Genomic DNA, 14,990 nt, shown 5'->3' with positions numbered 1-14,990 from the left:
AACAAACACACACATAGTTTAAGATATATAACTATATATTATATATATATGTAGTTTAGAGATATTTTCATTAAAAACATTTTACTACCATAATCAAAACTGACCTAAATTGTTGACTCTGTGGCTGAGCATTCAGGCAAAGTTACGTTTGCTACTTAAGAAACAGAGGTCAACCTTGTAGCTCACGATATGAGTAGATGTGCCTGATTTCAAAATGTAATTAAATGGAATAAATGTACAATTTAGTTTAGTTTTTAAAAGTTAACTTATAAACTTTCATTAACATTAGATAGGTAAGGTATTTGAAGTTAGTAATATGGAATTATATTAAATTGAGGCTTAATTCCATAGGAAAAGCAATCTTTGCTTCTTGGTTATCATGTCTTCTGAAGGAAAATTTAATGATTTATAAATAATCACTGATTTATCTATATCCTGACTCAAAAAGCTAATTTTTAATTTTAGTACTATATTCCAAAGAAAAACTTAATTCTATACATTGCAATTCAAAAAGCAAAACTGAGACCATGAAGCTTTTTAGCAAACTCTGTACCAGAAATTCAATAAGCAAAACATATCATAGGTTGTAGATTGCAGCAACGAGCTACTCTTTTTTTTTTTGCGGTATGCGGGCCTCTCACTGCTGTGGCCTCTCCTGTTGCAGCGCAGGCTCAGCGGCCATGGCTCATGGGCCCAGCCGCTCCGCGGCATGTGGGATCCTCCCAGACGGGGGCACGAACCCGTGTCCTCTGAATTGGCAGGCAGACTCCCAACCACTGCACCACCAGGGAAGCCCCAGCAATGAGCTACTCTTGCCTGTAGCTTTTTTAGGAGTGAATCAATAAATAGTAAGCTCTGCAATCTCATGACAAATGCAATGCTGGTTATTTAATTAAAAAGAACACTGTGGGACAAGAGCATGCACATCATGTAGGTAAACAGTCCTGGGGGTTATTTGAGGAATACATAAACTATGCAAGAGTGAATGTGGGTTTCTATTATTTTACTTGAGTCCATATCTTATACATTTCTTAAATCCTCCTCATGTCCAGGTTTTTCATCTGCTGATACCTGGGGATCAATTACCTTAAAACTACCATTACCACCGCCAACACCATCCACGTGACCCTAGATTCTTGACATCCTAACATGCATCCTGACACAAGATGAGATCAAAACTCATTTATGATTTCTATCACTAGAATGTACACCATATAACTAGAAAACTACATCAACTGAGAGCAAGGACGATGAAACCAATGTATACCTCAGCCATGCCTTCCAGGCAGATTGCATCAGACTGGGGGCAAATGCAGGAATCAATGTATGGGGTGACGCTGTTACTCTGTGCCATGTAACTGTAATCATATCTGCAGGATTAACACCTCTTCCAGATGTAGGAGGGCTCGACGTTATGGTACTATGGTATTTGTTAACATAGATCCTTGCCTTCCTCAAGAGAACAGTGATGAGAACTTGTTTTATTTACTTTTTTTGGCCACGCTGCATGGCTTGCAGGATCTTAGTTCCCTGACCAGGGATCGAACCTGTGCCCCCTGCAGTGGAAGTGTGAAGTCCTAACCACTGGACTGCTGGGGAAGTCCTGAGAACTTGTGTTATTTTTATTTATTTATTTATATAAATTTATTTATTTTATTTATTTATTTTTGACTGCATTGGGTCTTCGTTGCTGTGTGCAGGCTTTCTCTAGTTGCAGCGAGCAGGGGCTACTCTTCATTGCGGCGTGCAGGCTTCTCATTGCAGTGGCTTCTCTTGTTGCGGAGCACAGGCTCTAGGCACGCGAGCTTCAGTAGTTGTGGTGCACGGGCTCAGTAGTTGTGCCTCATGGGCTCTAGACCACAGGCTCAGTAGTTGTGGCGCATGAGATTAGTTGCTCCATGGCATGTGGGATATTCCCGGGCCAGGGCTTGAACCCGTGTCCTCTGCACTGGCAGGTGGATTCTTAACCACTGCGCTACCAGGGAAGCCCTATATTTTTGTTTATTAAAAAATTTTTTTAAATTAATTTTTATTGGAGTATAGTTGCTTTATCAAGAACTTGGTTTAAATGGTTATACCTATAAAACTTTCTTGAAAGAGTGAAGAATGCTTACCAGCTTAAAAAAATCACAATAATCATTGTACTCGTTCAGCAAATAAATGATAAGACAGTCACTTACTAGACAATCACTATTTTTGAGACCAGAATTATGTTAGATTACAGAGTAATGCATACCATTTTCTGGATTTCTTTAAGACCAGAGCCTGCCTACAAATTCTCTCTTCTTTTTGTAGTATGTCTAAAGCACCTTGGGAAGCAGTATGGTAGTGAAGAGTACGGTGTGGAGACAGCGGACTCAGGTGGAATCATGACTGTGAGATAGTTAACTGTGAACGCTGTTAGCTTATTCAATCCCTTCTCCATAAAATGAAGGGATTCAGAGACAGAATCTGATAGAACCACTTGATTAAAGTGCTTAGTGTGTGTCTTGAACAGAGTGCACAGTGAAAAACACGCGTACGATGGCATGCATCTGACAGAGACCACAGGACGTCAAAAGGCCTACAACCTTTCCTAACAGGTGCACACAAATCTCGTCAGGAATGAAGATAAAAGGTAGCATAATTTCATTAGATCTAGAACAGGGAGACCTTCCATAGGGGGCACCATTGCACCATGCAGGAATCAATCTTCAGAGGTACATCTTTGGCTTTATTACTATCTGGTGGATAGGTAAGATCTTTCATCAATCCAAAAAGTCAAGGACTTGGGGGAAAGAAAGGATCTACTCACCTGTAATCTTCAGTTAGGAGCACTGTACACATCACCAACCTATGTTACAGGTCCTGTGATCTCTACTGTTATCTCAGTAATTCTGTTTGAAAATTGAGGCGGCACGGCCTCCTTGCTATTTCAGAAAGGTGGTTAAGCACATCCAGGATCAATATTCTGTCTCACGTGTCATTGGGGAGGCTGAGTAGTGCCTGCAGACACTGCTTAGGAAACATGAGGGAATGTCTTCAGATGTACCAAATGAACAAATTACAGCTTTCTTAAAGATCAGACATCTTGACAAAAATTCTTAATTCTGTAAAAAATCAGCCTGTAGGATTAGTGAATGAGTTTGAAAATATCAATCTAAGGTAATGACAAAGACTTCTGACTTACTAAAAGCCACATTCAACATCAACACAGAGGTGTCTCCCTTTTCATTCTCTTTTTGGAAAACTCATGCCTCTCCACTGTTTTTTTTTATGACAGGGAAGGAGACAGCATTCTTTTCAGCTCTACTTAAAACTGTTCCATGGACTAAGCAGGCTCCTCTATGGGGACAGAAGGCTCAATCCTCCACATAAAGTCATATAGGCTCTCCCTGTGCACAAGTGGCTCCTGATACCACAAACTGGGAACAATAATTGAATCCAGCCACCCCACCGTGCAAAGCATTTACCCACAGAACCAGCCTGGTGGGCATCTGTAGTTAGCTTTCTAGACTAAGAGTCAAAAGGTTACCCCAATTGAATCTTTGTTTCAACCCAGAGAGTATATGGCATTGAGGAGGTAACCATTTGATTAAAAATATACTTGGGGAGAAATAAGAGGAGCAAAGATGGGGTCAAATATGTCTTACGAATTAAAAGGAATATAGGCACAAACACCTGGCACATCTTGGGTTATTCATTCATTCATTCATTCAACAGTAGTTCAGCATATATTTATTGGGTACCCAGTATGTGGCAGGAACTGTGTTAGGCCCTCAGGGTATAACAGTGTGCAAAACCAGACTCGATTCCAGGCTTACAATTAAGAACTGGTCTTCATCAACAATCTAAGTTTGCCGTAGCTTCCTGATAAATGTTAGATATTATGCAGACATGTAATTTTTTAGGACCCAGTAATTCAGAATGATGAATCTAAGGATGGGAGAGATTGCCCCAATAAATACTATTGTCACTAACTAAATAATGTTTTATATATAAAATTAGAGATTAAAGACCAATAAGCTAGGAATATATGATTTGAAGAAAAATAAAGAAGATTTATAACTGCCTAGAGGATTGAATTTAAAGAGTATCAATAGGGCTTCCCTGGTGGCGCAGTGGTTAAGAATACACCTGCCAATGCAGGGGACGCGGGTTCGAGCGCTGGTCCGGGAATATCCCACATGCCGCGGAGCAACTAAGTCCGTGCGCCACAACTACTGAGCCCGTGTGCCACAACTACTGAAGCCCACGTGCCTAGAGCCCGTGCTCCGCAACAACAGAAGCTACCACAATGAGAAGCCCGCACACTGCACTGAAGAGTAGCCCCTGCTCACCGCAACTAGAGAAAGCCGTGCACAGCAACGAAGAACCAAAGCAGACAAAAAATAAATAAAATTTAATAAAATAAAATAAAATAAAAAATAGAGTATCAATAGTACTTGGGTGAACAACTGAGAGGATGGCAATATTTTCTGATGTCATAAAGAGGCTTATCGTTTTTATCATTTAATAATTTTATTCATGGTCCACAAGGGACTAGAGATTATGATCATTAAATCTGTTGATGCCATTGAGGTGTGTGGGATTGTTAACACCTCAGAGAATGAGAATCTAATTTTAAAATAACATTAAGATATTAGTGGAATAGATCATCAGGGCAAGATGATAGTCACTGGGGACAAATGCAAAATAACACACTCAGAGACTTAAGGAGGAAAAGAACTAGCTTGATAACGGGGAATGAATGAATGAATGTCCAGAGGGTGACTGTTTTGCAAAAAGACTTGAGGGCTCATAATAAGGCACAACTCTTGGCTCAAGATACTGACTACTGCATGTGGAATTAGAATTTATTTCTTATTTTATTTATTTTTAATTAATGAATGAATTAATTTTATTTATTTGGCTGTGTTGGGTCTTTGTTGCTGTGTGCGGGCTTTCTCTAGTTGCAGAGAGTGGCGGCTACTCTTCGTTGTGGTGCGCGGGCTTCTCCCTGCAGTGGCTTCTCTTGTTGTGGAGCACGGGCTCTAGGCGCGCGGGCTTCAGTAGTTGTGGCTTGTGTGCTCTAGAGCACAGGCTCAGTAGTTGTGGCGCATGGGCTCAGTTGCTCCACGGCATGTGGGATCTTCCCAGGCCAGGGCTCGAACCCGTGTCCCCTGCATTGGCAGGCGGATTCTTAACCACTGTGCCACCAGGGAAGTCCTAGAATTTATTTTTGATTAAAAGTTTCACATGGTGCAAAAGCTTCTTTGTTTTATTACAGACAGAAATTGATCAATGATTATTTTTCCATCATTGATAACTGTATTTTGAAGGAGATTTGGAATCAAAGCAGTGGTTGCAAAAACTGGCTTTAGTAAATTAATTGTTTTGAAAAAAAGATTAAACAAAACCTATTCATTATCGCTGAAAAAAAAAAGAAACCCAAAACAAAAAATACCCCACTTTTCTGAAATGTGATTGCCAAAAGAAAAACAACTGGTTTTATCTGATTTTTAAGGAAACAAGGAGTGGAGGATTTAAAACTTTCAGATGGCTGTTCTGGCAGTGTCTTCCAGCACCCACCCCTCTGCTGTGGGTAGGTCATCAGATCAGCGCCTGCACTGTGGGCTCGGTGTACAACGTTTCTGTCTTACTCAACTGTTCCCCAGCACCTCAACCACAACTTCAGCCCTCACACAAAAATTCACAGTGTAAAAAAAATCACATTTCCGAAAACAAACTTATGGTTACCAATGGGGAAGGGGTGGAGATAAATTAGGAGTTTGAGATGTACATGTATACACAACTACATATAAAATAGATAACGAACAAGGACCTGTTGTATAGCACAGGGAACTATACTCAATATTTTGTAATAACGTATAAGGGAAAAGAAAAAGAATATATATACATATATTCAACTAAATATATATAACTGAATCACTGTGCTGTACACCTGAAACTAACACAACATTGTAAATAAACTATACTTCAATCAAAAATTTTTTTTTAAAAAACCCCACATTTTCCAATGGTGTATTCCTTCTATTGCCATAGAAGCAAGCAATTCTTTAGGAGCCTAGAATTAAATGCTGGTTATGTCACTAAAAACATGAGTTCAGGCAAGTTATTTTTCAATTCTCAGTAGCTCAGGTTGTAATCTGGAAAAATTCCAATTCAAATCAGAGTCTACACTTTTAAAACAGATAGCTTTCAGAAAAAAACCCTGCTCAGATGTATTACCTTAATGCCCTTATTTACATTTTTACACGTTGTCATCCAGTCTTTATCAAGCATATAAAATTTTATATAGCTGTATCCCTATCATAATGGTATTTGGATTTGGATTTTTTTCCTTTAAATTGTATTATAAACATCTCATCTAATTGGACCACAAGACTTTAATGAAAAAAGATGGGAGAGGGGAATGTCAATGCTTCTACGTAGTCTCCATAATTATCACTAAAACAGAAATCCTAAATGTTAAGACAGCTTCAAGCGGTTAGAAGAAATGAGAGATTTAGTGCATACAGTGATGCTGTTTGGAATATTTTACCAAAGGAGCTAATGCGAAGTCCCAGGGTAGGAGAAGGAGCATCTGCCCAAGAAAGGGGTACAGGGAAGAGAAAACACAGCAACATCTGGTCTCTAAATGTGCCAATGTGAAAAATTCTCAGAGCCAGTTAGCTAGGGTTATGGGAAAGAACAAGCAGGAAAAAATTGTCTGCCAAAAAAAAAAAGTCTGGCTTTGTCAGTAAACAAAGGACAGTAATACTTACAGAAAATTTCCTATACTATACTCAAGGTTCAAAAAAGAATTTTGGATTCAATAGGCAGCAAAATGGCTGAAGCAATCTATGGATAATAAATGAGAAGAAATGGCTAAAGGGCAAGCCTTGGAAACGAAAGACTCTTTTTCTTCTTAAAGGGAAATGATGATATGTAATCATGCAAATGCAAATGTCTGTGGACAGCACAGTTTGCTGCTGGGAAGGGAATTTTAATGTGTACCCTATGCAAATGCGTTTTATAATAAAACAAAATGTGCAGGGCCTTCTGAGGGCAGGGAGGAAAGAGGAGGGCAGGGGCTCTAGACGCTGTGCCTGAGAGGCAGGGGAATGCGCTACTCTGGGACCCTGAACAAATTCCAGGAGAGGGGGCACGGCAAAAACCCACTCCTTTCAAAAAACCTCTCTCACGTTTGACTGAGAACTGGATGCCTGATAAATCAACACCTGCAAAATCTTTCTTTACCAAGTGCTTACTTAACCTTGAGCAATTCTCTGTGCTTCGAGTGAACCTCAGTAAGAAGACATGAAAAACAACTTTCTTTTCTGTACTGAGTCATGGGGAAAATTATATGAACTACACAGTAAAGACTGGAGATGGATACAAAGAAAGCTCTCGCAAACCATTTAGAGTCTTTGTGTCAAAATCAGCATGACTGTCAACGCCCATGTAAGGCCCAGTCCTAGGCACTTGGGGAAGAATGAGCAGGAGGCCGGCCCACATGGCTGAGAGTCTGGTTTTGACCAAGTGATATTTATTCATATTTGTATACCTGAAGCAATTATTAACAGGAAATTGAGAAAAAGTCTGTATGTCTGTGATGGAGATATTTAAGCCAGCCTTTTTGAAAGTGTTAAAAAAATTAAAATTGTAGAAAGCCAAACCATAGGTGCCATGTTTTGCCTGAAGTGGTAAAAATACCATCTGCCTCAGTCTTTGAGCAGCATGCTTCTTTCAAGCAGCAGTAGGCTAAACTACCGGCATACGCTCAGCTCCAGCTGGGGAAAATACACAGACGTTTGTAGATGTTTTTCTAAGTAAGAGTAGTCAACATGCTCGTCTTCCTTCAGACATATATATTAGTTACCATAGCAAACCAAGAGTGAATGTGGCCTGAGAAACTTCTCCACTGGTCCTGACACACGCCCATGAATTTCTACAATTCAATAGGTGGCACTCTTCCCTCTAACACTGAACTCAATCTGCTTGGGGCCAGAAACCTAGGGAACATGGACTAGTTCCCTATTCCATGAGAGAGACACACTCAGGGCTGCAGACCAATCACTGTAATGAAGATCCCCATTGCATCGCGCATAGGAGCAAAACTGTCGGCACCAGTTTTCTGGTCACAATTCACTTCTGGAATTACATTCTGTCCAATAAAAGTTCTGCAGTTTTAACTAGGTAAGTAAGACACTTCTTGTTTTTTTCATTTTAGAGGCTGGGTAGCATTGCCTTACAGTTAAACAGCTTCCATTCCTGCCCAGCCCTCGGTGGAGGAGCTTCAGGAGTAGGCAGAGTGCTCCTGTGCCGGTGTCAACCACCTTCCAGAGGCGGGAGAGACGTAATGAATGAATAGTTGCTGAGTGCTTTGATATCTTTAGATGAAAGGCAGTGCAGCGGTGTAAAGCATTCACATCCAGGCTCTGTCGCCACAGGAACTCAATTAAGAAGTAATTCAGTTTCTTTCCTGAGTGTTTGAGGACAGAACACCGCTTTGCTGGATGGGACAGGCACTCTTGAGATCTAGCTGAGACTGATTTTGATCGCCACTTCTGCTCTCTCCCCTGCTTCCTTGCCATTCTGAGACTGACAAAATTGGAGAGCTGGTATACAAAGCCATAGAGCACACGGCCAAACTAATTTTCTATGGTTCTTAAAATCTGATTTTTCAGATAAAATTTGGATTTTGAGAAAACACTCACCACTTGGAAATAAAGAAATCTCCAGCAATAAATAAATCTCATGACACTCTCCAGAAATGGCCATTGAGTTTTTCAAATGTAGTTTTACAGAGGGACATCCCTGGTGGTCCAGTGGGTAAGATTCCACGCTCCCAATGCAGGGGGCCTGGGTTCAATCCCTGGTCGGGGAACTAGATCCCACATGCAAGCTGCAACTAAGAGTTCACATGTCGCAACTAAAGATCCCACATGCCGCAACTAAAGATCCCACATGCCGCAACAAAGATCCTGCGTGCCGCAACTAAGACCTGGCACAGCCAAAAATTTAAAAAAAAAAAAATGTAGTTTTACAGATAAACCCACCAGGGGAGTCCTAAGCTGCCTAGCATGATCTCTGCATCAGTCAGCATGAGCACCAGGACCATATCATGGACCCATGATATGCTACGTAAGAGATAATACTGTGAGCAGGACCCTGCAGACATCTCCCCGACACTTGGTAGGGATGGATATAATTGTTTTTACCCATGGTACTTGGATTTGGGTCTATGTATGGATGATAGGTCTGGGTTAATCACCTAGATCCCTTAAATAACAGCACAGCACCACATACTCTAGCAGGGTGGGTTTCTGTTTATTGGCATGAGAAATATTCTCACTGGGCACTTGGGAAGGCAACCTTAGGGCTACTGAACATAGGGATGGACTGTGTTTTATAGTCAATATACTCTTTAAATGGCTAATTTGAGTCTACAAACCCCAATTCCAGACCTCTTAGCTTCCTGCACTTCTCCTAGCATTGCACGAATGCAGCACTCATCCATACGCATTTGTCACGCACCCCTATATATAAGCTTGTGCTGGGTACAGACGATGCAACCATGGACAAGGCCACTGAAGGCCCTGCCTTCAGGGCTCTTACATTTTAGTGGAAGAAGACAGAAAAAACAAGCAACTAAATAAAAATGATAATTTTAGATTATGATAAATGTTAAAGAGAGAAAAAAACAGAGAAAAGGTGGACTTTCAATAGGAAGGTCTGAGTCAGTCCTGGTTGTGGCGGTAGTCAGCCCCAGCACAGCGCCTCACACACATTAAATATCAGATCCACAGTGCTTGGGCGTATGAAGCGGATGAAGGAACGAATCTGGACCGCAGTAGTACACAAGATAAGAATGTTCCCTCTCCCCGAAAAAAGAACGTCTCCTCTCACATTTGGGCCTAAAGAGTAGAACAGCACTATTCTAAACTGCTCCTTTTATACTAAGGAAACTGAGGGAAGACCTAAAAGGTTAAGTGGTTGATAACAGATTTTGCAGTGAGTTGGTAACAGAGCCATTGCTCGGTTCAGGGTGCTCTATCTGTGCCCCATATTCTTTTCTTTTCTTCCAGTCTCTTCCACTATCAGGTGCTTCTGCAATAAGAAATCCTAAAGGAGTTCTCTGAGTCATAACTAAGCATCAATGATAAATAATCACTCTATTGCCAAATCATGATGTCATTTCCCTTACTTTTTCATTTATAAGTTATTTCCTTTACTATCACAGTGAAATCCCAGCATTTGTCTCCAAGCTAGTTTATTACAACCTTCCCAAGCAATCTTCTTATCCCTGCTGATACCTGCCACTTGTGTCAAAAGCTTTCCTTTCCTCTCTGATTGAAATAAAAAACCCTATACCAGAATACCTCCTGTAACTAACTTTATGGGTCTTCTATTTTCTTATGGCCTCACTCACTCACTCACCATTTACCAAGTGCCAAGCACTGTGTTGGGCACCAAGCACACAAATAAGATACTGTCTCTGCCCTCAAAGAGCTCACAGTCTATGATCTGTCTCATAAATGGTCATTATAAAATAACAGAGTTAAGTGCAATGACTGAGAGATGCACAGTGTGTTAGAGAATGGAGGAAAACACCCCATCCAGCCTAGGGAACCAGGAAGGACTTCCTCTTGAAGATGATCCTACATTAAGCCTTACAGAAGAGGCAGGGGTAGCCAGATAAAGGGGGACACTGCTGCATTCCAAGCAGAGGGGACAGCATGGGTCAAGGCACGGAGAACAGAAACAGTATGTTTTATGTAATTTGGTGCCGCTGGAGCACAGGGTAGGAGGGGACAAAGCTGGAGAGTCCCTCCAGGGGATGAGACCACAGTGCTTTATATGCCACTCTAGCAAGCTCTGAATTTGCCTTATAGACAACATGGAGCCAAGGAAGGTTTTAAGCTGGAATGTGAAAATGCCAGATTTGTGGTTTAGATAGACATTCTGGCTGGCGATGGATCTGTGGGGACAAAAGAGAGGCATAGAGACCAGTCAGTAGGCTTCCTAGTGGTTCAGATGAGAAGACTCAACATGAACAATGAAAGAGAGATCAAGAGGAGGGGCTGGATTCAAGAAAATGTAGGATATAAAACTGATGTGACTTGGTCATGGAACATAGAGGTGAGGGGGTAAGAGCATTTGAGAGTGACTTCTAAGTTTCTCACACGGTTGACTGGTGGGATGACGGTGCCAACATCAGGAGACAGAATGAGTAACAAGGACCAGAGATAAAACACTAAGACTGGACCCTAATGTCAACGATGGACTTTGGGTTATAAAGATGCATCAATGCAGGTTCACTGATTGTAGCAAAGGTACCACTCTGCAGCAGGATGCTGGTAGTGGGGAAGGCTGTGCCTGTGTGGGGTCAGGGGGTAATGGAAACTATACTTTTTTTGCTCAATTTTGCTGTGAACTTAAAACTGCTCTGAAAAATAAAAGTCTATTAAAAAAAAAAGGGACCAGAGATGTTGGGAAGATGCTGAGTTCAGTTTAAGACACTTTGAGCTTCTTTGTCTGTGGGAGACCATTTGGGTATAAGGCTCAAGTAGACATCTAAGATACAGTGACAGATACAGAAGTCCTCAGTTTAGAGGTGCTCCTATTAATCTAATTTTTCTTGAAGAATGCAAAAGTTTGTGAGATAGAGAAAAGGAGGACCTGCATTTCAGGCAAGGAAAAGGCATGGAGCCAGGGGTGTGCACTTCAGGGCTGTCAGGAGAGCAAAGGTTCTGGATCAGCCCTGGAGAGATCACTGAGGGTTTCGGTTGTCCCACTGCAAGCAGAGCCCTTACAGGTCCCACTTCTTCCTCCTTGTCTTTGGCATGTAGGTGTGCTCACACTCTGGCTATTCTTGACTGTTGCAAAAACCAGATGGTTAGCATGTTCCTTTAGCCAAGCAGCTGTATGCATCCCACACACCTGCTAAAATATTCCATTTGTTCCTCAGGAGAAAACAGAATGTGACCCAAGTGTGTTCATAGGCTTGCACTGGTGCACTGAAATCTGAAATTCCACAGCAGTTTTTGAACAAGGCTGTGTGTCAGAATTATCTGTGGAGCTTTTTTTCAAACCCTTCCATCCTGCCCCCGCCCTGCTCTGCCCACCAGTGGATTTTGATGTTGGTGGAAGAGGGTATTATGCTGTGGTAACCCAGGCATGTATGTTTTCAAAAGCCCCACCGGTGATATGAAAAATACTGCCTTTAGAAATCCAAATCTGCCCTGAATGGTGCTTCCCAGGTATTAGCTGATGATGCTAAAAGCTGTTTTCCATAGTCCAAAGGCATTTTTTCAGCAATGGTTGGTGCTTACCCAGTTTTTCTTCACAACACTTACCACCATTTGATGTTATATTATGCATCCATTTAGTTGTTTATTAGTTACCCATCTCCCCCACTAGCTTGTAAATGTCACGAAAGAAAGAGTTGATCTGGTTCACTCTTGTATTCCCAACACCTAACAGTGCCTGGAATGACGCAGGCATTCAGTCAATAAGCTTATCATTAAATGAATCCTATTTTACCTGCTAGTCAGCTTTGAATGTGATGACTCTCTTTTGACCTTTCAAATATAAACAAAAAGCAAACGTCAAAGTGAAATGTATAAAACTGTGTAGAAGGTACAATATCTACCTACCTTAGCATAGTCTAATCTTCCTTTCCGTTGAGCCTAAAACAGAAAAGAGGGGGAAATTAATTAGTTCTTTAAAAATCATTTAGTATTTCTATAACTTTTGCTTCTCAAAGAATAAGTCAACTCTCTCTCCCCTCACCTCGCCCCTTCTCTGTCTCTATATATGTATATAGTGAAATATATATATGTATGTATGTGTATACATATAAATAAAACTCTCAAGCATATTGAAGAGTTGTAAGAACAGTACCACAAGCACACATATACACTCTAGGTTTGACAGTGGCAGACACCATGACCTCTCACCCCTTCATGCTTCAGCACACATCTTGTAAGCACAGGACATCTCATACATGATCACTTTCAAATTAAAAAAACTAACAATAATGCCATATCATCTGACATACAACCCATGTTCAAATTTCCCCCACTGTCCCAAGAATATATTTTATTTTAGCTTTTTTTCTCAAACTAGAATTAATCAAGATTCACACACTGCACTTGGTTTTTATGTCTCTGTTTCGCCTTTTAAATCTAGACTAGCCCCTCCCCGTTTTTTAAGAAATGAAAATAAAAATCATTAACTTTTAAAGTAACTGACTTTTTGAGGAGACCAGGGCAGCTGTCGTATAAAATGTCTCTTTCTGGATTTGTCATATTATTTCTTCATGGTGTCATTTAACTTGTCCCTGTGTGCTTACAAACTGAAAGTTGGGTCTGAAGAAGCTTGCTTAGGTTTAGGTTAAACGTTTTTGGCAAGAATATTTTACATGGAATATTATATACTTCATATTGCATCAATGTGGGAGGCACCAAATGTCAGGCTGTCCTACTCTTAATAATGCTATAAATTTGATCGCTTGGTTAAAGTGGTGACTATCAGATGGTTCCACTGTAATGACATATTTCCTTCTCTACAATGAGTAATCTATGGGGTCAAGTCTTCCACTTCCTTTGGCGTAATTTTTAATATGTTGTATCATGCCAAAAGACACCCACCTCCATCCCACTGTCACCAGGGATGAGGAGAGGGAAGAAAGCTGGAGGTAGGAGACATCCTGTATGAGGTCAAATTTTATTTTAAATTATTTTTAGTTATTAAAGAACAACTTAAAATGAAAACATATACTCAAAAGTGTTATGTATCAAATCTGAACATAATAGAGACAACCAATGTGTTAGTATTTGCTGGTAGGTAAGCTCATTTTTTGTGGACTTCAGAACAAAACTTCTCCTGCCACCTCTGCACAGAGCAAGAGCCCTTCAACTTATGAATAGGTTAGGTCTTGAGACCATTTTGTTCCTGAGTCCAAAATGACACTATACAGATAATAAATGTGGGTAGATTACTTTCATGAGAGAAAATGAGATCTTTATAACATTAGTCCTGACTCTTCTTGCTTTTTTATAATCTTTTAAAAATTTATCCAAAGATGCCTGCATTTTGTTTTTCTTGTTTTCATAAAAGGCAACTTCTAATAAGACACTGCTCATGTATAGCTGTTGGCACTATCACAAACGACTCAGTTAATACTGTGACTTGTACACTTTCAATGAAACAAAAGGCCTCTGCAACCAATATACTATAAAAAAGAATTCTTGGTTTTCAATCTGCTCTTCAAAGATGTTTTTGGGATCTAGGAGTTTCAGTGAACTAAGAAGGGTTTGAATTAGTCCTGAGATGCAATATACCAACAGGAATGAGAATCGGTTCTTGCAGGTATTTTAAAACCAGGCTCATTCTTCTCTCTGCTCAGATATTTCATATTTACTTGTTTGTTTGTCTGTGGACATCTTTTCCCAAGATAAAACAGTTTTGTCTACACTGAAATCTCTCTCCCCGCACTATAACTTCTGCAGGAGCAGTGTGGAGCCCTTGAGCACATCTGCATTGTGCACTCATGACCTAGCTACTCACTTTCATATTGTGCAAATATGAACTGGCCTTGATCTCATGAATAATCCATGGCTTGTGACCAAAATTTCAGCAGCAGCATTTCACAATATGCTTAGTCTTTAAGTTCTCAAACTCTCAGCTGTCTCTCGAATTCATTTTAGGTTAAGGGATATCTGACATGGAGGCTGATCCTGTGGTCACCAGTTTTCCACCTTTTCAATTGTTTGTCCTTTCCCTGTCTCTTGCTGATCAGCATGGGTTGCTCAGGCACAGCACTTTTCCAATGATGCACAAACTGGGACCCCTGTGGAATTATTCCTACTGTCAAACAACTCATTCCTGAAACACATCTGCCATTTCCTCACTACTTTCAGTCTTGTTTCTGTTCTAACCACCTCTTCATTCTTGCACTTTCAACATCCTCACCTTACAGTGTTTAACACAAAGGACATGGTCGAAGTGTTGAAAGTGGT

At 40.6% G+C, this 14,990-nt stretch overlaps 1 protein-coding gene across 3 annotated transcripts in view; it reads right to left on the bottom strand.

The window, feature by feature from the left end:
* Positions 1-14,990, bottom strand: part of PDSS2 (decaprenyl diphosphate synthase subunit 2) — a 267,557-nt gene that overhangs the window by 22,662 nt on the left and 229,905 nt on the right. For all 3 annotated transcript variants that reach the window (XM_060114836.1, XM_060114837.1, XM_060114835.1), the window contains one exon: positions 12,624-12,656. In XM_060114836.1, the coding sequence (XP_059970819.1) occupies positions 12,624-12,656 (33 nt within the window). The remainder of the gene's footprint in view (positions 1-12,623; positions 12,657-14,990) is intronic.

The sequence above is a fragment of the Mesoplodon densirostris genome, chromosome 12 (genome assembly GCF_025265405.1).
Source record: "Mesoplodon densirostris isolate mMesDen1 chromosome 12, mMesDen1 primary haplotype, whole genome shotgun sequence".
NCBI lineage: Eukaryota > Metazoa > Chordata > Mammalia > Artiodactyla > Ziphiidae > Mesoplodon > Mesoplodon densirostris.
The sequence above is the reverse complement of the archived record's forward strand: the minus strand, read 5'-3'. Positions and strand labels throughout refer to the sequence as shown.